The 23,396-nt window shown below is 42.9% G+C and overlaps 2 protein-coding genes across 4 annotated transcripts in view; one reads left to right on the top strand and one right to left on the bottom strand.

The window, feature by feature from the left end:
* Window positions 1-183: 183 nt before the first annotated feature.
* Window positions 184-6,693, top strand: cpvl (carboxypeptidase vitellogenic like). 2 transcript variants are annotated; one of them, XM_083892487.1, is made up of 13 exons: window positions 184-261; window positions 374-591; window positions 1,816-1,937; window positions 2,594-2,708; window positions 2,809-2,867; window positions 2,950-3,029; window positions 3,125-3,191; window positions 3,312-3,434; window positions 3,523-3,654; window positions 3,758-3,856; window positions 3,953-4,126; window positions 5,310-5,492; window positions 5,583-6,693. In XM_083892487.1, the coding sequence occupies exons 1-13, from the start codon at window positions 257-259 to the stop codon at window positions 5,679-5,681; spliced, it is 1,476 nt and encodes a 491-aa protein (XP_083748613.1). In that variant the 5' UTR covers window positions 184-256; the 3' UTR covers window positions 5,682-6,693. The 2 variants fall into 2 exon arrangements, with proteins under 2 accessions (XP_083748613.1, XP_083748614.1); XM_083892488.1 differs by having other exon boundaries at window positions 233-261; window positions 440-591.
* A 3,187-nt stretch (window positions 6,694-9,880) lies between these two features.
* Window positions 9,881-23,396, bottom strand: part of creb5b (cAMP responsive element binding protein 5b) — a gene marked incomplete at both ends in the record, with an annotated part of 39,241 nt that continues 25,725 nt past the window's right edge. For both annotated transcript variants that reach the window (XM_083892508.1, XM_083892507.1), the window contains 4 exons: window positions 9,881-10,035; window positions 11,286-11,394; window positions 12,486-12,713; window positions 14,439-14,762. In XM_083892508.1, coding sequence (XP_083748634.1) covers window positions 9,881-10,035; window positions 11,286-11,394; window positions 12,486-12,713; window positions 14,439-14,762 — 816 coding nt within the window. The remainder of the gene's footprint in view (window positions 10,036-11,285; window positions 11,395-12,485; window positions 12,714-14,438; window positions 14,763-23,396) is intronic.

Genomic DNA, 23,396 nt, shown 5'->3' with positions numbered 1-23,396 from the left:
CTACTCGCATGCCGTCTGCGAGGCCTCGCGCCACAGTGTCACACGCAAACATAAACACGACTTTACAGAGTTTGTTTGCTTGTTTCCTGACAGATTTTCCCCTGTAAGACTTCACTGAGGGTTAAAACTTTCCGCCTCCCGAAAACCAACGACCACGTGACCCAGATCGGCTCACGTGACCCACTAAAGGGTGGTCATGTGACTCAGCCGTTCACACTCTTATGTCGGTTCTCCTCGGACCTGCTCGACTCTAAACATGAGGTGAGATTTCCTGTATTTGACAGATTTGAATCGTTTGTTTGACTTTTATTTGTGTCGGAGTGTTTGTGACGTCACTGTCCACGGTGTGTGTTGTGTACAAACATTGACACAGGCTGCTGCAGGAAAGTGTGCTCGTGCTGTTTCTCTGGACCTGTGTGGCGAACTGTGTTCACTCCAGGAGCTGCTCAGGGTTTTTCTGCAGAAAACCTCACCGAGTCAGCGCAGGAGGAGCAGCAGGAGGAGGAGGAGGAGGAGGAGGAGGAGGAGGAGTGGACCCCGGCTCTCCGCTCTTCCTCACTCCCTACCTGGAGAAGGGAGCTATAGATGAAGGTACAGGACACACACTAGAGCTGAACGACTTTGAGTACATGTCTAATTCTAGTATCTGATTATTCAGAGTGTTGTAATTTAACAAAGTGCAAATATTTATTAAACATTATAGGGTTAGATATTCGTTTAGATCAGTTGATGTGATTTGATTTAAATATTCTGCATAAAATCATGACCTCAAAGGGAAATATCTGATACCATTTGTAAACCCTACATTTTACACAAATGCTTCATCATTCCCTTTAATATTTCATGACTATTGAATCAGAAAGTTCCATCTGTGAGTTCCTCTTTGAGTGTGGGTGTTTTATACAGCAGCGTTGACATTTCTGCTCTTTGGCTTTTCAAGTTCCTCAGCAACAACCTGTCTTTAAATAAAGCTTTGGACAATCCCTTAAAGTCAAAGCAATTCTAAAAGCTTCCAACTAAGGTAAAGTTTTAGTGTAGACCAGTTGTTTAAATAAAAAAAAGCAGAAGGGACAGCAATAGTCAGATCAGATGAACTTTGTAACACAATACAGCTGTACCACACACACAAAAAAACATGTTTACGTGTTCAAATAAGTAACCACATGTGTGGTCAATGTCCTCACTGTGGCAGTGATTATGCTGCAATATCTATAAAACCCAAGCTCCTGCGGCATCGTCATGGTAACTACCACATGCTGAAAATATCAGGTCGAGATGACATCCATTTTTGGTTTATGTCTCAAAGTCAATAGTTGATTATTGGTGTCCATGTAAACGCTGTATTTACTGCTGTTCATATCCTGTTTTTTAATGTGTAATCTTCAGTGTGCTTTACAGTGCTTGTCCAGGTCTTGAAAGTCTTATGTATGTAAAGTTTAGAATTTGCACAGAAGCATTGGAAAGTATGTAATATCATATGAAGAAAAGCCAAAGAAAGCTTGATATGATGAGGAGTGATGTCCAATCATAGCTCATGTTACATGTTTGAGGAGGCCAGTCTCGATTTTTTACTTTTCTACAAAATACAACCGGTGCAATCTCAACAAGAAAGTAGTCACACAGGTACAAAACGACATGAAGTCAAGGTCTTGGAAAAAACATTTTCTCTTTCTCTCTACTATTGCATTGTCAGTATTGTTACTGTGTTATTTATATGGTAGAATACCGGTGTGTGTGTGTGTGTTGTATCTGAAGCACCAATCTGCTGCATGTATGTTTGTTTATGAATATAAATGTGTTTTTTTTTTCTTCAAGCACGGCAATTGAGTCTCGTAGGGAAACTGCCAGGTTATAATGTTAAAAGCTACGCCGGGTATCTGACCGTCAACAAAAAATACAACAGCAATCTCTACTTTTGGTTCTTCCCTGCACTCAAGGTGAGCTCAGACGCCTTCTACAAGTGTCGTATACACCTGTGACCTTCACTTAAAAAGCTCAGGCATCAGTGTAGCTGCTGTTTATGCAATGATGACACAAGAACAAGATCATTATTTAAAAAAAAAAAAAAAAAAGATATTTTCTACTGTGGTTCCTCAGTGAGATTGAGGTAAGAAAGTGCACCATGTCTATTTAGTTGAGTGACAGGTGATTTCAAACCAAGTACTTATTCTAAAATATTTTTCGGTACTCAACCTTTGATGAATATGACGTTGCAGTGAATCGCCGTGTGACAGCTGCAGTGCAGAGAAAGTTCACTGCATGCATCAAATGCCCTTCAAATTCACATTTTTCTTTTCTAAAATGCAAACCTTTCAGTTATTGTCAATTATTTTTATACTGTTTCCCCCAATGTTTGGTCCTTCTAGTTCAGCTACTGTGTTATACTGTTATTTTCATCTTACACAATCATTTATTCAAAGTTTAAAAGTGACAATTTGACATTTTGAAGCATCTCCACAGTTTAATAAACCAAAACCTCACTTTATCCTAAACCCAAGATGCATGTTTTAACCTTTGTTAATCAACTGAAGTTACCACAAGGTGGAGCTGAGGTCTAACTTTAACTCGCTGTGATCTCTTCTTTCTTTGACAGCCAATCCGAGACAAGGCTCCAGTCCTGCTCTGGCTGCAGGGGGGACCAGGTGGCACCTCCATGTTTGGTCTCTTTGTGGAGCACGGACCGTATGTGGTTTACAAGAACCTGACTGGTAAGAACCTATTTGTTCCTACAGGAGCACGTTTATTTGTTGTAAAACAGATTTAATTTCTGACCAGCTTGTGTTTTTTTTTTTTTTTACGTCTTTGCAGTTGGTTTAAGGGACTACGCTTGGACAACCAGATATTCAGTCTTGTACATTGACAATCCAGTATGTATTTATCAGCAAACAAAGTACAACACAACATATATATAATTATGAATATATGAATATTAACTTCTTCTGTCTTCAGGTTGGAACTGGTTTTAGCTTCACTGATGACGACAGAGGTTTTGCTCAGAACCAGGACGACGTTGGCAGAGACTTGTACAGGTAAAAACACTGCCGTCATTCAGTCATTTCAGCCTTAAAGTCTTGTTTTGCTGGTTTCTGACTCCTTTTTACTTTATTTATTTCCCCGTCTCAAGTGCTTTAACACAGTTCTTCCAGCTCTTTCCCGAGTATCAGTCCAATGAGTTCTATGCCACCGGAGAGGTAGAGTTTCTTTTGTTGTCTAAACATTTGAAGTAGCAACAATATTATACAAGAGGCATTAAAAACATGCGACTTAGTTAGTTTATCGTTGTCTCTATGTAAACTCGTGTCTCTGCACAGTCTTATGCAGGGAAGTATGTTCCTGCCATTTCTTACTACATCCACAAAAACAACCCCACTGCAAAGGTGAAGATCAATTTCATGGGCATGGCGATTGGCGATGGGCTTTGTGATCCAGAAATGGTTTGTATCTAACATTGTGTCATCATCTTTATTAAAGGTTCCCCCTCCCCGGTGTCCTGATTGTACTTATTTCTGACCTCTTTTCTAGATGCTTGGTGGTTACGGAGAGTTCCTGTTCCAAACTGGCATGATTGACGAACACCAAAAGCAGCAAGTGGTCCAGCAGACTGACCTTGGGGTGGAACTCATTCACCAGGAGAAGTGGGTGGAGGCTTTTCAGGTAAAGCATCCATAAACAATACAAGTTGATATGATATGTTATATTTTACATGAACAATATTTTCTGAGGCAAGAATCAAAATATTGAATCACATTTCCTCAAGGTCTTTGATCGCTTGCTGAATGGTGACGTGGACCCATATCCCTCCTTCTTCCAAAACGTTACAGGCTGCACCAACTACTTCAACTACATGACGTGTCAGGTACTTGGAAACATCCGTGCTGTGACTTCTTAGAAAAACCTCCTCAAGGTTTCTTGCTGTTTTCAATTTTATGTATGTATGTTATGTACACCACAGGAGCCTGAAGACCAGGAGTATTTCTCCCAGTTTGTGACTCTGCCCGCGGTGAGACGTGCCATCCATGTGGGGAATCTGACCTTTCACGACGGCTCTGAGGTGGAGAAACACCTCGTGCAGGACGTCATGAAGAGCATCAAACCGTGGCTGGGAGTTCTGATGGACAACTACAGGGTGAGGGGGTGGACAAGTCTGTAATGATCAATGGTGACATGGTTTAGATTCAGATTCGGTGAGATTTAAAGGTCAGTGTGTATGAATTAGCGACATCTAATGGACTGCAGACTTCAACCAATGTATATTCACCCTTCACTTTCTCAAACGCATTATAGAGCTACAGTGGCCTTGTTAATTTAATAATCTCCTGCTTCAACATGCATGTCTGTTCAGATTGCTTTAGAAAAGCAAGTCCCTTGCCTAAAATACTCCTAAAAGTCTCATTCTAATGCTTGATTGTTATTGTTTTAAAGGTCCCATATTGTGCAAATCAATTTTTTAATAATTTTAATACTTATCTTTGGGACTCTGGAGGCCCTATCAGTCGGCAAACTGTCACAAATATGACTCACTCATGTTTTTGTGGTCAGGAGATAAAACATGCGATCTTGACTTCCGCGCTCACACAATGCGCTAAATTCCTGGAATTGTTCTCTCGCGGAGCTCCGCTTTGTCCATAAAATACACGAGAGTGCTGGCGATGGCCACTGTATCCAGAAACTGGAAATCTGTGAAAAGTTCTATTCTTGGCTCCACAGTGCAGCACAGAGTCCTACACTACCTTGCAGCCTCAGAGGATTTATCTGTCCAGTGGATACATGTTATATTTGAGGGCAATATGCCTGCTAGAGCCTGCTGTTGGCTCCCAGTAGCCTCTGTGGCTGATTTCCTGTCCCTTAAGTTACGTTTTACTTTTTTTTAAGGTGGACCTAAAGAGATACTACTAAACAGAGCGTTCTGAACAGGGCTGTTTTGGCAGGGCGATTGAACTGCTGTGGTGCTTCATCCTTATGGTGTTTTGACCAAAGCATGTCACAGACATGTTCATTAGGACACCAGGGAACTAGTTTAACTTGGAAAAATAGGATATAATATGGGACCTTTATGGGACCAAGTGGTTATCCGCTAATATAAGGATACTTATGGTCACTGAAGCAGCACCAGAGCACTCATTCACATTAGCAATTAAATCCACATCAAATAATTATGAAATGTTTTTGTTATTAGCAATTTGTGAAATTGCTGTTGTTCACATCACATTGACACATTTGTCCAAAATATGGGGCATTTCCCTCGCATACATTTGCATACCTTATGTACTGTTGTTTTCTTTTTTAAACCCCTGTTTCCTTGTGTCCAGGTCTTAATCTACAGTGGTCAGCTGGATGTGATCGTGGCTGCTCCACTGACTGAGAGGTTTCTGCCGACTGTTAACTGGACCGGAGCCGCCGACTTCAAAACAGCGCCGCGCTACCACTGGAAGGTTCAGCCTACTGACACGGAGGTGGCAGGTTATGTCAAACAAGTGAAAGATTTTTACCAGGTTAGCAGAACGTTGATTTGTCCATTTCAGCTGATAATGTACGAGAAGAAAGACGGGTCATTTTTTAACACGTTGTCTCTTGTTGCTCAGGTCATCATCCGAGGAGGGGGACACATTCTTCCTTACGACCAACCTGCGAGGTCCTTCGACATGATTGACAGATTTCTGTCAATACGAGACTGGATATGAAATGTTTTGTGTTTCTAAAAATGCAACCAAAAGTACCTTCACCGCCGAATGAACACAATCTTAAGTTGGTGACTCTCGATCATTCATTGTAAATCGGCACATTTGCTGAAAATGTCATTGATTTTCTGCGATTTTCCTGTAACTTGACTGCAAATGAAATAAGTTCCTGGATTAATATCACTGAATAGATGCCTATATATTTCAGAATTTGAATCAAATGGTACAAAAAACTGCAGCTTCATTTGATTATCAGTTTTCAGTACTGTGGGAATATTTTTTTTTCATGTTCATTTTGGTCAGATTGTGGTGGAAAACTTGAAATAAGAGAAATGACTTAAAATAAAAGTATTTTTTTGTAAATTAAAAATGTTTTAATTTTCAGAAATTACTGACTGATTATGACTGCTATAATAAAACTCTAATAATTACTTAATGTGTACACCAGGGGTCGCTGTTCTCCACAGATATTCTGTTGCATCCCTCAAACTCAAAAACTACAACACTGCTAAACTAATGTGGTCATTCCAAATGAGCCTGAGCTGAATGAATAAATACTTCAGGGTAAACTTTACATGTTGCAACAAAACTTTTGAAAAAAAAAAAAATCTGTACACGTTGCATGTTCATGTCATTGTTACGGCTCAAATGTAATTTGACAAAGTGCTACAAAGATGTTTGTGTTATGAGTTTAACCGCCGTGTTATTCGGGCAACTGTGGAGCTGTCTAGACGGTTCAATAATTAATGAGTATTTTAAACATCTAATTATTTAATGAGCAGATATGTCTTGAGGACACGAAATTCTGCTGATCGTTCAGTTTCACGGTTGGTTTATTACTTGAGTGTTATGTTCCCGTTTGCCCCCGCAGAAACCATTTCTGTGAACTTGGCAGATTCAAAGTTATCAAATCACGTCATCTAGTTGTATGTTTACAGAACAAGTGCTTTATTTTTCATACCATAATGTTACTGCAGTGATAACTTTCACATCTGTACAAATGCAAAACATAAACATGAAGACAACGTCATTACAGACTCACACAAATGTGTGTAGTTTTTTTTTTTTTTTACAAAGTTATGCAGGTAAGAATGGATCCGTCATTTCATTACATACAAACAATTTATTTAAGCGCTGAAATGTAGCCTCAACATACAACGATAGGCGACAAGTGCTATGCAAACCTTATTTGCAGACATGTACCACACATTTTTACTCCCTTCAAAAAGAAAGGTGGTTTCGTTACATGTGCAGGATTACAGAAATGAATGACTTTATGTACAATATTTATTTAAAATAGTTCCGTTATAACATAATTATCGTGTGATAATCGTTCTACACCTCTCACACACTGATCATCCGTCCGTCTGTCTGCCGATACAGTAACAAATGTCTTTGATCGTGGAAGAAGAGACTCATTATTTGACTGTAAAATAGCCACAACAATAAGAGTTCAAAGTAATTTATGGTCCTAACAATATTTTCACATGCAAGACGTTAATTTGGAATGGTCTAGTCATCAATATATCATTTATAAAACAACCAAAATAAGGCAAGCTTCAGTTCAAAAGGGTTGGTGCAACTAAGCCCTTTTCAAGTGAATCAACTTCACACACACACACACACAAACACAGACTCCATGAGTACAACATGGATTAAACAGTCCGAATGATGATGAATTTAACCAGCTATGACGACAAACAAAGAGCGCGTTCTCAAATTCACATCCTTCATCTTTGACGAAGTTGAAGTTTCTTTTCCCCAGAATAAAAATGCTCTAGTTTTCCTTATTATTATCTACAGGCATGTGATGTATGCCAGGCACAGGTTCTCGATAAAGCCAAACACAGTGAAGTTATGTTCTCGCTGGTGTGTGAAAAACGGGGGGGGGGGGGGATCGCTGAGAATTACACTCAGACCTTAATATGGCTATTCTACCCTCTGGCATCATGGCAGAGGACAAAGTGCATAGACGGCTCTATGATCACTCCACTCTGTTTCGTGGAATGCATTATTTTCATCCATCCTACTGTAAAACACACAGTGCATTATGGTCATCATGCTCGTGAATTGACATTCCTGGTCATAGAAAAAAAAAAAGGGAAAGAGAGAGGAGTTGTAGGTCAACATGAGAAGGCATTAAGTTTCAAGGCTAACAGGAAGATAGAAAACGTCAATCCAGTATCATCCAACGCCAAGCTGAGATACAGAGGAGGCCTGAGAGAGAGAGAGAGCGAGAGATTGATAAAGAGGGCAGAGGTCAAGTGGAACATGGGTTATTTTTCACCTTGGTCAGCTGGTTTTGCCCTGCAGTAACATGCAGCAGACATCTACAGTAAAGCCCAAAACAAGGGAAATAACGATGAATGCTTTGACTGCATAAAGGAAAGGCCATTAATAAGATTATTATGGTGATAGAAATGTTTGTTTTTTTGTTCAGGCACATTGTGACATTTTAGAAAGCACAGGCATACAATGCTTCTGTTCAGAAACTCTTACACAATGCCAGTTTTGGAAAAAGCAGTTGGGAAAAAACAAAAAACTAAACAAACTAAACGAAACATCATGGCCACTTTACTCACTCTCTGTTTCTATCTTTCTTTACACACACACACACACACACACACACACACACACACACACACACAGACACACACACACACACACACACACACACACACACACACACACACACACACACACACACACACACACACACACACACACACACACACACACACACACTTGTACTTGCTGCATACACAGGACCGGGTGAAGGTGCTGGCAAATTGAGGACCAGCATTTCCACCATGACATCTATAAAGAACTACTGGGTGCAGTACCATAAAATGTCTGCAGGTGGAGCCCCAGAGGAAAATGTGTGTGAATGACCAGGGCTGGAAAACAGGTTTTTGTACCAAATTGAGGAGCTCTGTTAAAAACAGAGTATAGCATGTTAACAACCTAAGGAAGTGATTTCAATCAAAACAAAGTGAGGACCGGCCAAAATGTCCTCACTTTGTAAAAATGTCCTCACTTTGTTGGTTAAAAACCCTCACTGGTCCTCAGTATGCCGCAAGTACAAGAACACACACACACACACACACACACACCGGTTGAACTTTGTTCTGCAGCAGAAGGAAGCAAAGCACGAGCAAATATTATACATTTTTCACATGCACACGGAGAAAGAAAAAAAAAAAAAACACAAATTATGCAGGCGTACGCAATCAAAAGTTATACTCATTTGGAATTTGACTCCAAAATGTGAATCCAGACACACAAACATAACAAGAAAAATAAAAGAGGCCTCGATAATTAAAGCTTCAGTTGGTCCTGGAGAGCGGAGGAATTTAGGTTTAACCCCCCCTGAGCTGCCTCACTGGTATCACAGTGTACAGTTCTGTAGCTGTAACAGCGCCGTATGTCCTCACGCCGATCACATCACGTTACATACGGCAAAGAAGATGATCAATACTCCAATGTATTGCTTCTGTTTGATCGTATGGTACGCTCACTGTCATGCTATAGAGACAAACTCTGACAGGGATAAAGGTTAACAGTCTTATACATTTCTCAACAAAGAAAAAGAAAGAAAAAAAAAGAGGAAAGGATCGTGACACCTGCTTGCATATTCCTGTATTCAAGACATCGTGGTGACAGTTCGACTCTGTTTGAGAAGAAGACTTGAAAGGCAGCGACTTCTCGGTCACTTATTCCGAGTCTTCTGTATGGATTACACATGCTACATACGTGTGTGTGTGACACACGGTGTGTGTGTATGCTTGACTTGTAATTCAGTCCATTAGGCATTCAGAGATGTAAGCTCTGCTCGAGATGACAGTGCGAGGCCAAAGCCCCCTTTGTTTCTTCTGGGTCCACAACCCCGCCGTGGTCCATTTTGTACCATTACACGACGGAGGAAAGTCACTTAAACGCTGCATGAGATTAGCAAAACTCTGCTTAACACAAAAAAGCAGATTAAAAACAAACAAAACAAAAGAAAACATTTATGCATGAATAGGGTTGCTCTATAAAAATACATACTGTAGCTACTGTATAAAGAACAGCCTCACGGTCCTTTTGAGGTTTTTTCCTTGGATGGAGGGAGAGAGGGTGAGCATCGAGTGCAGCTGGTGACCCTCGTAAAACAGGGGGAGCAAATGGGGGCAACAGTCGGGGGTTATAGTCTCTCTGGTCCCCTAGTGGATGGGGTTAATGTCTGTGCGGTGGTTGGCTTGTCCGTGCACACTGCTGCCCCCTACAGTCGTGGTAGAGGTGGTGATGGTGTTGTGCTGAATGACCTGCTGCTGCGAACACGCCGGCGTTGGGCTTCCCGCCGGACTGCTCTCTGGACCTGGGGAGACAACAGAGACGTCACTGAAGAGACCACAGAGATAATGTTTTACATTTAAAAAGTGTGAAGCCCAGGAAGTATAGTATACTATGACAGTATAGTAGTGCAAAAATGATGGAAGCCAATGGAAAAATTGGTCACTTAATTAATTAATGGTCTAATTTCAGCTCTTCTTCAATAAAACTATTTTGTAAATCATGTTCCCACGACTATAGACAGTCAATAATAAAGCACAACACATAAGAATGGACATCTTGTATTGTCCAGTAGGTGCAGATGACCAGAAGTCACTGAAACAGAGTCTGTATACAGTCTACACGGCTATGACCTTCCAAGGACACAGAGACTTCAACATCTAAAGTGAATGACCAAATACACACAGACCAAATGTTGTTATTGCAAAAAGACAGCTTTATTAGCAAGAATAGATCAATTTCAAACAAATGACATACTAAATTTGCACGCAGCATCCCGACTGTCATCCCAAAATGGACCGTAAATGGATAACACACAAATATGGAAAAGTGAATCACTCAACTCCATAAACATGCCTGATGAATTTTGGACATACTGAAGGTGACATCTGTACACAAGCGAGACTCATCGATGAAAGTCTCTCCCAGCCCAGTCTGGGAGTTGGCTCTTTGCTTCATAAAAGAACCATTCAGCCAAAGGGGATGTGAGACTTATTTTCCTGTGCTACAGCCACGCAGGGAGGTGCCTTATCCTAATTACATGGAAATGTCACTAGTATCCGTATCAAAGGGTGGGGCTGTGTGATGTCATGCACGGCTGAGACACAGTCCAATAATCAGCGAGATCCTGGGACATCCATGAGCGTTTGGATGCCAGTGTGACGTCTTTCTCACGTTGTGTCTTGGCTGCCTATGTGTGCGTAGGTGCTGTCCGACGGAAAAAACAGGTCTCGTATTGGGATTCAGACTCCCGACTCCCCGGCCCAGGCCAGTGGCTACCACAGTGTGCAACACCCATATGTCAAAGCAAGAGTCTTGCAGCGAGCGTGGGAGCTGGATCGCAGCACATAAGAGCAAAGAGGTTTTGGCAGTTGCTGTGTGTCCATCAAGGATTGGTCTGTAGGTTTTATACCTTTCCTCTGGCAAAACCATTACAGATCATTTCCACAGCAGTTCAATCTGCACCACAGGGCTAAGGCACACAGATGAAGGTGCTTTCTTTTTCTATTTCCCCAAATATGTGTGTGTGTGTGTGTTTATGTTTGAGCTACTCACTGAGGTAACCTTGGGACTCTTTCTGCATAGTGGTGATGGGACAATCCTTGTGTGTGAGGAGAAGCTGCTTGAGTTGGGTCACCTCGTTCTTTAGCATGGTCACTTCGTTCTGAAATACAGGAGACACATGGAGGCATTTAAAGACTTTCACCTTGGGAATCCACAAATAGAACAGGCACTATTTTCTTTGACTATTTCATAATACTATCATTTGTGTATTCATGTCTACTAGTAAAAGAGCACCTTTACAACTTCCCTTGCATTTCTCATCCAAACAATGTCAAAGTTAGTCAAACAATAAAGTTTAAATCCTGTCAAGCAACCCATCCATTCATCTTCTACTGCTTTCTACTGCTAATCCCAGGTCACATAGGACGAAAGGCGGGGTACACGCTGGACAAGTGGCCATCAACTCTTACACTCATGGTCAATTTAGAGTGTCCAATTCACCTAATCCCTAAATCTGCATGTTTTTGGACTGTGGGAGGAAACCTGAGAACCTGAAGAAAACCCACGCAAACTCCATGGAGAAACAGTTATGTGATTAACAGACAAAACATCTCCTATCCAAAGTCAAAGTTGACACTGCACACACTGGTGCCCTCACTAAGTTACCATCCATGTTTGAAGCCTGTCAAGCGATGGACAGATGGACAGACCGATATTCATTGAATTAATAGACATAAATATCTACTCTAGGCATTAAAGCTGCAGTACGCAGGATCGTTCATCTGCAGGTTGTTAAAATGCCAAGTTCCTCTCATCAGATGAGCAATGACAGATACCAAGGAAATCTCTTAATCTCTGAAACTGATATTTACCGTGTTTTATTGTACGTACACGCCAACTCTATTCACAAATCTCTGCAGCAGAATGAAGTTGGTGCTCCTGCTGGGATTAGCGATCTTAGCGGAAAGGTTATTACGGAACTATTGATCAATTATGGTTTTAAAAAGTCCTGACCGCTGCACCTTTAATGTATTCTCAAGATTATTTTACATTTAGGATTGGTTTTTAAGACATTTTGACAAATTACAATGAAACTGTTGATATTTAGTTGTATTATTTGATATGTAGAGTGTTTGGAGATGCTATTTTGACTTCTGCTGCTTTGATATACACATACTTGTGCTCAAACCCATACCAGTACAGGGTTCTGTGGCTGTGAGTACTGTGCACAGATTCAAATTCAGTTTTTACCTGAAGCTGCATGTTGGTCTGCGTGAGCTCTTCTGCTTTCTTCTCTAACGATATCACCCACACTTTTCTCTTCTGTCTGCATCTGGTTGCCGCCGCTCTGTTCCGCTCGAGAAACTTCCGCCGGCGTTCGTCCGGATCTTCGTCCACGACTCGCCTGCGCCGGCCGCCGCTGGGGGGAGGAGAGTGCAGCGTCTGCGTGGGCTGCATCTGCTGGGTGGCAGGTGACATCTGAAAAATGACGGCAAGGTATATTGGGATCACAGAGCTCTTTGATGACACAGTCTGTCCGAGCAGACTCTGAACCAGGCGGAAGCACCTGTGAAGCAGCCAGTCACCTGTCTGCCGTCACCACTTCACTGACCTCAAAGCCTCGTGCCTCCAAACAGGCATCTATACATTTACCTCCTGCATCTATTCCATACCTGGCAACGTCCCCAAAAACAACATCTGGCTGTGCCACATGCTCTATGAGCTGAGCTGTGGGCGTCAAGGAGTGAGTGACTGGGCTGATTCACCAGCATGCCCACCTTGTTAAAGAGGTGTCAGGAGGCACTTTTCCAACGCCCACTTCCACACAGAAAAAACACCACCAGACACAGTCAAACGGCCTGTTTCTAAAACTGTGCATGCACTGACAGATCTTGACATATCCTTGGCAAGGTCAAGTGTTTTCTGTCTTCAGGTCATTACCATTTTTATGAGAACCATGGAAAGTACAAGCTGCTTTAATGGCCGCCGCACATACACAGAGTGTTGTTTTAATGCCTTAATGGTACATCGGGAACATAAAGTGATTTGCATTTTTGGATGTCGGTCTGTCCTTCGTTCAAAAAGCTCGGCTTTGCAGAGGGCGCTAGACAATGCAGGGACACACTGTCTCACGGCGTATTATGTTTATAACTGTAAGCAATACTTTCAAACTTTCAGTTAAAATTAAAGCAGCAATATTTTATTTTTGCTGCTAAGATTTGTTCCAAGACCATGATCCAAGGTTGTCTGTTCACCATCAGGACCAGCCTTTATAAAAAATGTCTTCTGCACCTGGTGCCTGCTGTGGTCACATTATGGCAGCTTGGCAGTGGAGGAGGGCGTGGAGCATAGTTTCCAACAGACACTCCTGAACATCTTCCATAATAGTCCTTTTATGGCCTCTTCATGACCTCTCTCCTCCATGGCAGCCATCTGACAATGACCCGTAGCTGACCAATCTCAGAGGGGGAATATTATTGTGGAGATGGTTGCCAGGAAACTATTTGGTATTATGGCTGCAGCAAAAGAAAAGGTTTGTCTATAGTGACTACTAACTTACTTTTGAACTGCTCAAATTATTAATAAAGCTTGCTTTCTTTAGTCAAGTCTTAGTAAGTCTTATTGTGTATAGTTAAAGGTAGTGTATGCAACATTTTCCAACATAAAAAGGTATAGATTAATCAATACTTTAGACACTGCTGACTATTACCGTTTCTGGGTGGAAACATATGGACAGTGTGCTTCTGTCCTCCAGTCAATAACAGCAAGAGGGTGTGAGACCCGACAGGTATAAGAAGCTGTGGTAATGGCAGACACAGAACCCCAGCATCGCTAGTTTCTTAGGGCACATTCTGATAATAAACGTTAAATTTCTGGGTCCGTAATACTGCATTTGAACTTTGAAACACACAAGCTACTACTCTGCCTAAAGCAAGAAACTGTGTCTGGGTTTGAGGCAGTGTGACCAACCTAATCTGTTTACACGCCTATGAAAAGCTGTTCCCCGCACATAGTTCCATGGTGTTCACACCGCCAGTGTGGCCCAGGTGTTTGTAAGTGAACTGTGCTACTGGTAGTGAACAGGGGAGGAGGGGCCAATCAGCCCACAATGCCTGCGTATTCAGACATTAATATGCTATTGGACTTGTGGCTTCGCTTTAGGGCCATTTTAAAAGCGTCTGATTTTATGTGAACGTTGCTTACCTGTGATGCAGAGTGCATTGGAGGATGTGGTGAGGTCTGGTGCGGGTGACCAGGATGGAGGTGGGGATTGTGGGAGTTATGATGGGGGTTGTGTCCCTGCGGGTGGTGGTGTCCGCCTTGGCCGTGGCCCTGGTTGTGGTGGTGGTGGCCGTGGTGCTGGTACGCGTGGGGCGGAGCTTGCAGGTGCTGGTGCGGGTGCGAGTGCATGTGATGGTGGGCGCCTTGCTCCGGCCGCGATGACATCATCTCCATCATGTGGCCCATGGAGTTCATGTTTCCATTGGTGATGGCACCGGGATGGTGTGAAAGTGCAGCCTTCAGCCTCTGGGATTGACAGAAAAAAGACACCGCATGTGATGCTGAACATCATTGGTACTTTTCAGGTTAGTGTGTGTGTGTGCTCTCATCTATCAGCGTGCTGGTGATCAATGGTTGCAGAGAGAGTGGGTTTATGTGCCAACTATGAGATGATGAATAGCTCCATAAATATATACGTCAGGAGAACAAATCAAAGCCACTTAGACTGTCCTCTGTCTCTCCTTCAGTGCTGTCAGTCTCCCTCTTTACCTTCCATGATTACCATCCCACCAGTCCCTCCTCTTCATATCCCTAATAGCCTCATTCGCTGGCCATGTGTGTGTGTGTGTGTGTGTGTGAAATGAGCTCCCTGGCAAAGGTGTGAGAGCCTCAGACTGCTCCCTCAGTGTTGACCCAGCAGGAGGTTTGTTGCTTTAACTGTGTGGTCTACTTAGCCCAGACTGACCCGATGTTTCTGAGCGGCCTGGGAGCGACACCAGAGAGAGGCTCACAGAAGGTGCGCTTGTGTTTCTCATGTTTGCTGAACGCACCTCTTCGCAAGAGTCTGTTTTTCTGGGCATCACGTTGAAGACAACCGTGAGCCCGTGGAGAAAATCATAACCCCAAACAAATAACAAATGTTATACACAAATGTAGACAAAATATTACAAAAAAGTACACATCGGGCACCCTTACGTGATTCATCATTATTACTCACTAATAACACGGTTGAGGGATGAAATCGCGTTCGACAAGAGCAGCAAAACTGAAACAAAGCATTCTTTTCAAGGCTACTGTTGTGAATTCCACAAAGTTTTCTATTCTCTTTCCCAGTGCTCTCGTTCCTCTGCCTGCTCCCTTCCCCCTTCTCCCAGCTGCTGTCAGTGAGTCCACGCTCTGTCCAAGGCTCCATATCTTTTAACAACCTTTACATTCATGATTCCCATAGGGAATGGCATCCAGCTGGTCTGGATCACTACGCCAGCACACAACATCAGCTCCTCACTCCTCTCTCACACTGTCTTAACAAATGGAAGTGTTTTTCTAACAAGAGAGAAGACACATGGTCAAATAAATTGCTTTAGAAATTTCAAAAGAAAATGGCACAAGTTTACAATATATTGAACAAAAAAATGCATAAATGTATTCGTCTAAGATATACCTGCAGTCTTGTGTCCTAACTTGATTTTCCTTGCGCGGAGAGAATGGCACATGAAACCAGCGCCAGTTAAATTATGACCTTGTCAAGCCTGTTTTGACTGAGTATAGTTTCTGCTTGTCATACCAACAGATGCCTGACATAGTGACACACCGCTACAATTTCTAGATCTCCGTGATGTTGTTTTCACATGTTCTGAATGTTATTTTAAAATTTGCTCCCTGAATGATTGTCCCCATCTGTTCAAACCCGGCCCCTGTCGACTGCCTTTTACCACAGGTCTCGGCAGCACAGCTCTCAGGGGCCACAGCCCTTCCTCTTTGTGACCAGTGAGACAGGAGTTAAAATACCACAGGGTCAACACTAACACACAGCGGGCGGCCTCAGGCCTGCAGCTGTCCACATCATCACAGCTACACTCCTTCCTGAGTATAACACGCAGCAGTGAGAAGTCTTTGTCCGACTGTAACGCGTCACATTCATACATTTTAGGGTGGACATTATATGAAAACACAGAAAATAAACAGGTTGAGGACATTCCACTACGGCAGAAAATGTATTTAAATGAGCTTACACATATAAAGCAGAATCCCCAGCGCTGACAAGGACATACTCCATCTATCACAGAATGACATCTGACGTCTGACAGCCTTCACTGAACACCTTCCCTGCAGCCTTCAGCTTATCAGTCAGCGCCAGAGAGGTGAGGCCCACCCTCTTGTTAAAAAGAAAACCAATCAGAGTTTGGCAATCCACTGCCACTCAGTTAAAGAGCAGACAATCGCTTGAATGAACATAAACCAGGGGGAATCTGCTGGCTGCCTGCCTACCTTTATACTCTGCACTTTGTTTTTGTGACCCTAGTAAAGTTGCCATTGTGTGGTTAAGATGCTCTACTTCTTCTTCTTCTTCTGAATTCCTGACAACCAGGCACCCGAGGACAAAGAGAGAGGAGAGGGAGGCGAGGGGTGGCAGTGAGATGGTGAGAGACCAAAGGTGGGGGAGATAAGATGGCTTCTAGTGTCTCCTCCCCACAAACACACACACACCATCAGCCAAAGACAGCCAGCACTCATTTATCAGTGTCTCTGTAAGACATCCAGCTGGCTATTAATTGAATTAGCCTGCATCCAAAGAGGCCTGAGAGTGTCAGAGTACAGAGGCAGGTCAAACAGCTGAGGGGCTTCCAAACATGATACGCGAGTGAAAAAAAAAAAAAAAGACAGAGAACTATGTGCATGTTTGTGGGATTGATTTCAACCACAAGCTCAAGCCAGACAGATTTTGATGCAACGCAAGTTGATATTGAAACTATACTGAAACGACATTTGTGGTAAAACCTGCTCAGTACAAACACATCCACGCAGATCAGAGTGATAAAAGAACATCCAGTGAGAAAACACACAAGGGACTACTGGAAACATGTGGCAGTGTATAATATCAACACATAACAAACGAAAGAACGCAGTGTGAAGAATGAGCTCCAGTACATTACCGTGCTTATTCCTGAGGCTCGTCCGCATGAGTGGCTGCTACTGCTCCATCTGGAGTTGAGACGCAGGCTCAGCTAAACCCGGCTCAGCCGAAAAACTTAAGTCTTTGTATCCAGGACCACAGTGACGCAACTGAGGGACGTTAGCAAAGTGATGACGAGCAGGCTGTGATTCTCAAACACCTTCATCAGCTCACTAATGACCCTAAAACACACGGTTGTATTTCCCCAGACCTTGCTAAGCACGAGGACTTAACCGCCGTGTGCATTTTACTCTAATAACACACGCAGATACGTATACATTTCTCCTGCAGCGACATGGCCACCACAGAAAACAGTCATTATATCAGTGCAGGTGTTAGCCTTTGGCTGTGCAGAGCACTCAAAGATGGCACGCGGGCTGTCCTACGGCCGTCTGTCCCACTGTTGTAAAATGAGAGTAGAAGAGGATGAATTATGACGCGTCTGAGATGTGTTCAGCCTCTCCGAGGATAAATCTATAAATGTACATCGTGTACATGCATTTGACACCACATTTCATGCATTCTGACAGTGTACTGAAAGTAGCAGCGCTATTGATTTTTACATTGCTAAAAAACCATCTCTCGATGTGGCCGTATTTTTGCCCAAAGGGGAGCTCTCTCTCTCTCTCTCCTCTCAGACGTTTGCCCCATGACCTCTCCACTCTCACTCCTGTTTTAGGCCTACTCTCATTTATGTGGTTTCAGAGACACCAGGTAATCACCCATTAATGATATTTATTAATGGCCACTTCCTCTCTGACACGGGGGGCTTTGAGTGATGTCCCAGTGAGTGCTCTGGGCACATCCTGAGAACACACTCAGGTTTCTCCTCACCATATGACTTCATGTCTATTAACCCTGGGAGGAGAATGCGAGAGCACGGAGCAGGTACAAAGGGAAGAGACCACGCCCGCCTCAGGATGGGTAAATCAAACCCGGTGAGGTCAGGGTGAGCACTTTTATTCCCCTTAAAAGTGGAGCAGCGTTCTATCAGGGGACCTGTGTCCCTCTGGCGCCTTGCAGAAGGTTTGAAAGATTTAACCAGTCGATAGAGTCATAGTCCAAGTTCAAAAAGATCACAGCTTCAAATGGCGATCTTCTGCTTCGCATTAAAGCGTCCGCAGAGAAACATTAGAGCTTCCACCCAGCCTTTTGTGAACGCTACATAAGCACAGCAGCGTGTTCATTGACCATGTGTATGTAGGACGGTATTTCTAAATGCATATTATACTGTATTAAAGCTGTAACTTTCCTGGCACTGTGTTTTGTAGGCCAATTTCCTCAAACTAAAACTCTAAACCCAGCATGGCTTCACCATCTGCACATGAAAGCAGGAGCTCGACTCTGCTGCTTTGCCAAGAACTCAAGAGGTTTTAATTCCATCCTCCTCATCTCCTCAACACTACCCACCAGTGCCTGCCTGCAAAACCCACTCTCTGTCCCCTAAAACTCCACACCCCCATTAGTTCGATTTTATTAGATTTCCCTCTCGCCCAGAGAGGCAGTAACCCCCCATCCTTCTCTCTCTCCCTTGCTTTCTCCTACACACCTCTATCCCTGCTTCTCCACCCCCTCTCTCTCTCTCTCTCTCTCTGCTTGCCAAGAGCTGGGGACTGTTAAACTGATTTCCTCAGGGAACAGCAAGGCAGACAGTCTGAAGGGAGCACACTGGGCTGTAACGTCGCCTCTCTCTCTCGCTCTCTCAAGCTCTGGTCCAAGCTGAACTGAAAGTCGGGCTGGACAGAGCCTCGCTGTGGTTCCAGACACAAATGAGGAGATGGACGTAAGACTGGCTGTTCTGGCAGTGCCAGACACCCTGGTGGTGCATGGAGGATCCATGGCGGCATTGGGCGCAGCAAGACATACACGCCCACCAAGGAGCATTGCTCCAAAGCATGCGCTCATATTCTTGGCAGCTTCTCCACCATGTCAAGTTAATGGATGGGCCTCTGACTCCAGTCTGTATATCCCCACTGTTCCCTCTCTTGTAAAGCTGTGCTCCAGTGCAGCCTACATGGTTATCTCTACACCCACTGCCACAGTGTTGAATGCAGACGATTTTTCAGAGTGAAACACACCAACAAAGCAATAATAAACACTGGCACTTGTTTTCCTTTGGGGGAATTAAAAGCAAATTATGAATCACAATGTTACTAAGTTGAACTGTGACTACTGTGAATGTGACATCATTTATTTGAAAGATCCTTAATTGAACATGCTCTAACTCTAATTATCTTAACCCGGTAGATTTTCAAACACACGTTGTTACCATCAAACCATTGCGTGATGCCGATTAACTTCCACACGACTCTCTCTGTGTTTCTCAGTACAGTGCTGACCACAAGAAGTGAGAGTTTATTTTATTTCGAGGCAGATGGAGGCAACAGCAACATTGCGCTAGTAAAGCAAGTTGGTGTATGATTTAAAACAAAACATTTCAGAAGTGAATTCTACTGCTCAGAAAAACCTGGTCATTCAGCAGTTTGATGGGTTTCTTGCCCTCACACGCACCTGCACTGCCAGTGTATACACAAACACTCCCATCACCTAAAATTAAACACTGTAGCTTTAACTTCCCTTTTCATAATTACATGATGATGCATCCATTTTCTACCGCTTTATCTTCCACATGAGGGTCACAGGGATCGCTGGTGCCAATCCCAGCTGAAATTGGGGCGAAAGGCAGGGTGCACTCAGGTCACCAGTCCATCACAGGGCCACTTTCACATTCACACCAATGGTGTGGGAGGAAACCAGTGAACTTGGAGAAAACCCATGCACACACGGGGGAGAACATGCAAACTGCATGCAGAAAGGCAAGAGTGCTAGACGCTACACCAACCGTGTATATATTATATATATATTATATTAACAAATGGATTATACATTATTAAGAAACCAATTCAACAGCTATAATGATGGAGAGAGAAAGCCTTCTCCTCTTTAAAGCCTGGGACACACAACCCCAGCAGTTGAGGAGCATCTGTAGCCCTCATCGTGACAGTATGTGCGGAACCATTGGCGTTGTCCGTGACTACTTTTCTCTGATACTGTGATACAGACTTTTTTTTTTTCCAAACATCTCCTCACTGTTTTGTGGTTATTTTGGACTACAGAGACTGTCTCGATCCAGGCTCCTGGTGGTCTACTAGAAGTTGCACCAGCCAGTCTGGCCCGTGTAGCGATGGCAGCTGGTTTACCCAAGCTTGGCTCTGCCAGAGCCCCGACCCATTCATGGGCCTTGAACCATGACCAAATGTTTTTCATAGAACGCCTCCCATCAGCAGCACTAGAACCAACAGCAGTCATCCAAAGACAAACAGATGCAACACGCTGTGCCGCCCTCGTCTATAACCTCCCAACACACACACACAAGTATATCTAACTCTTTAAGATAAATGGACCTGTGATGTTTGATATATATTTACAAATACACACATACACTGCATATACCCAGGTTCTCTCTTTTCAATCAGGAAACTATTCACTTAAAGGACAGCTTGCTCTTTTTAATATATGTATGACTGTGATGTGCATTATGGCTGTCACTTAAATGTCATTTGTGATTGATGCAGTGACATATAATAATTGTTCTAGATGTTTCTATGAATGGGTCAGCATGTACTAAGTTGCTACTTAACAAATTAGAAAAGACGAATAAATCAAATGAATCATGTTGTGGTTTTTCTTCACCTTCCGTCAGGCTGACACTTAAACGTGACACATTATCTGTCTTGCTGATCGTGTATAGGTGTGCACTGCAGTGTAGGTCAATGCACGTAACCTGCACTGCACAGTCTTCCTCCTTTGAGAATGTTTTAATTGTTGTTGCCACTGTTTAGGAGAGAGGCCGTTCCACCTTGGTGATCATTTTGGAGACTGTCATTTTAGGGTTTGCTGGATTGCGTGGCATTGAAGTGACAGGTGGTTCCAGTATTGATAGGCTAAATGACAGAAAATTAATATTTGGTAACACTTCACACATATTCACCATTTACTAGGTGCTTACTAAAATGCATATAAGTAGCATACTAGTCCTTTATTAGTAAATATTAAGCACGTATCAACACCTTATATAAGAAAAATCTTATATAAAAATTTGTGTCGCAAAAGAGGTAGAATACGGTTATGTAGAATAAGGTGTTAATACATGCTTAATAATTACTGATAAAGGGCTAATATGCAACTTATATACGTTAGTAAGCACCTATAAGTAAGCACATATATAGCAATATAATGTGTGTAACTGAGTGTTTAATCACATTGATTGCGACAGCAACAAACAACCCATTGTGACTGGACACATTTTGAAAACTAAATACAACCTATCTTTGACTTAATATTACTAAAATGTATAAAGAATTCTCTGGTTAAGTCAAACCAAAACACTTTGGCAAACAGGAAACCCTGGAAGCAGAAGGGCCCCTCTGGCCTGTATCCAGCACTGATAAACTCGCAGACACACATTGATCCCACAGTTCCTCACTTGTGCACTTCCCTGCCTCCATGGTGATAGTGACAAACAACATATGTTTGTCATCTAAAAAAACTTCCTTTGCATCTGCCACACAGACACTTAAACCCCCTCCTTTTTTTTTTAATGTCACATTAAATCTTAGCATAACTTGCAAGGTGTCCACAGTTTCTCTGTCCAACTGCTGTTTATTACACAGCCACATGTTTACCAAACTAACCACGCATATGCACATGCAACAGATTTGTATCGAAACTATGTGCAAACCCTAACTGCATGCTTGCTGCAGGCCGCTTAGTCCACACCGTGCGTTGCGAGTCTTGGAACAATGATTGCCAAAAAGGGTGCCAAGGCAATGAAAGCGATCCATTTGCGTACACAATCACGCGCACACACACAAACGTACAGTACACTGTACATTGTGTATATTCTACAGCTCATGTGCAGTGTGCAGATTCAGCTGTGTTCTTAGCTCACCGTCTCTCTCTCTCTCTCTCTCGCTCCCTCTCTCTCTCGCTCCCTCCAATTACATCATACCCTGACAATGCCACCATTCATACAGATGTTGCTTACAAAACCTGGAGTTAGACTTCCTATTGTGTACACATGCTCCTCCTCACCGAGGGAAGTTTAGCCAGAGGTGCTCCCATACTAGCGAAGTGAAAGAAACTGAAAGGAACACGTAAGAGGGTAACCACGTACACTAATGACTTAACTGCTTGCAAATGACTTCATACTGAGCTAATCGCTCAATCAATCACCACGTCGCAAAGCTGAGAACTGACACATCTGTGGCTGCTTCACAGCTTTTCTTTACTTGGTAATTCTGAACAGAGTGTGCATGTAACTCTCTTTTTTGTGTTGCTCTTTCACCGTTTGGAGCCAAACTCAAAGCCCATTAATTCTAATGTCTGTCGCAAATATTTTCACCCCCCCAAAAAAGCTTGTGTAAATTAAATGTAAAACGCTGCATTTAATGTGTTAGAAAGTCTTTGATTATTGGTCCTCCTGTGTCCTATGAAATGTTTCTTTAAGAGAGACGTGCTGTTTTTTCCCCCCCCCTCCTCAAGTAAAAAAGGAGTACATTTAGGGCATGCCAGGAATTATGTCATCCACCCATCTAGTCCCAGCTCCACAGCCAAGAAAGCTGAAATGAAGGAACATATAGTATTGTTTACCTCATAAAAAACTCAGCACCCAGCCCGGTGCTTAGTGACAAATTTATTGTGCTTAGTAACAATGTAAACAATAGATATTGGGAGATAATAAATAACACATTTTTTTTTTACGCATGAAGACCAAAACAATTTCAGGGCCTCTTTGTCTGAAATTAGCAGCACAGTGTGATGTGTGAAAGGACGGGTCTGATTAAAAAGGAGACACAAAAAAATACCGCAAAACAGACTCCAGTGACATGAGCTAAGTCTTGGCCCATAGTTGGCACTCGCAGATGTTATTTAGAAGCGGCTCGATAAGGGTTTGTTTGGGCTTTTCCTTGTTACACGTGAGGAAC

Source organism: Microchirus variegatus, assembly GCF_963457635.1.
Source record: "Microchirus variegatus genome assembly, chromosome: 1".
Lineage (NCBI taxonomy): Eukaryota > Metazoa > Chordata > Actinopteri > Pleuronectiformes > Soleidae > Microchirus > Microchirus variegatus.
The sequence above is the reverse complement of the archived record's forward strand: the minus strand, read 5'-3'. Positions and strand labels throughout refer to the sequence as shown.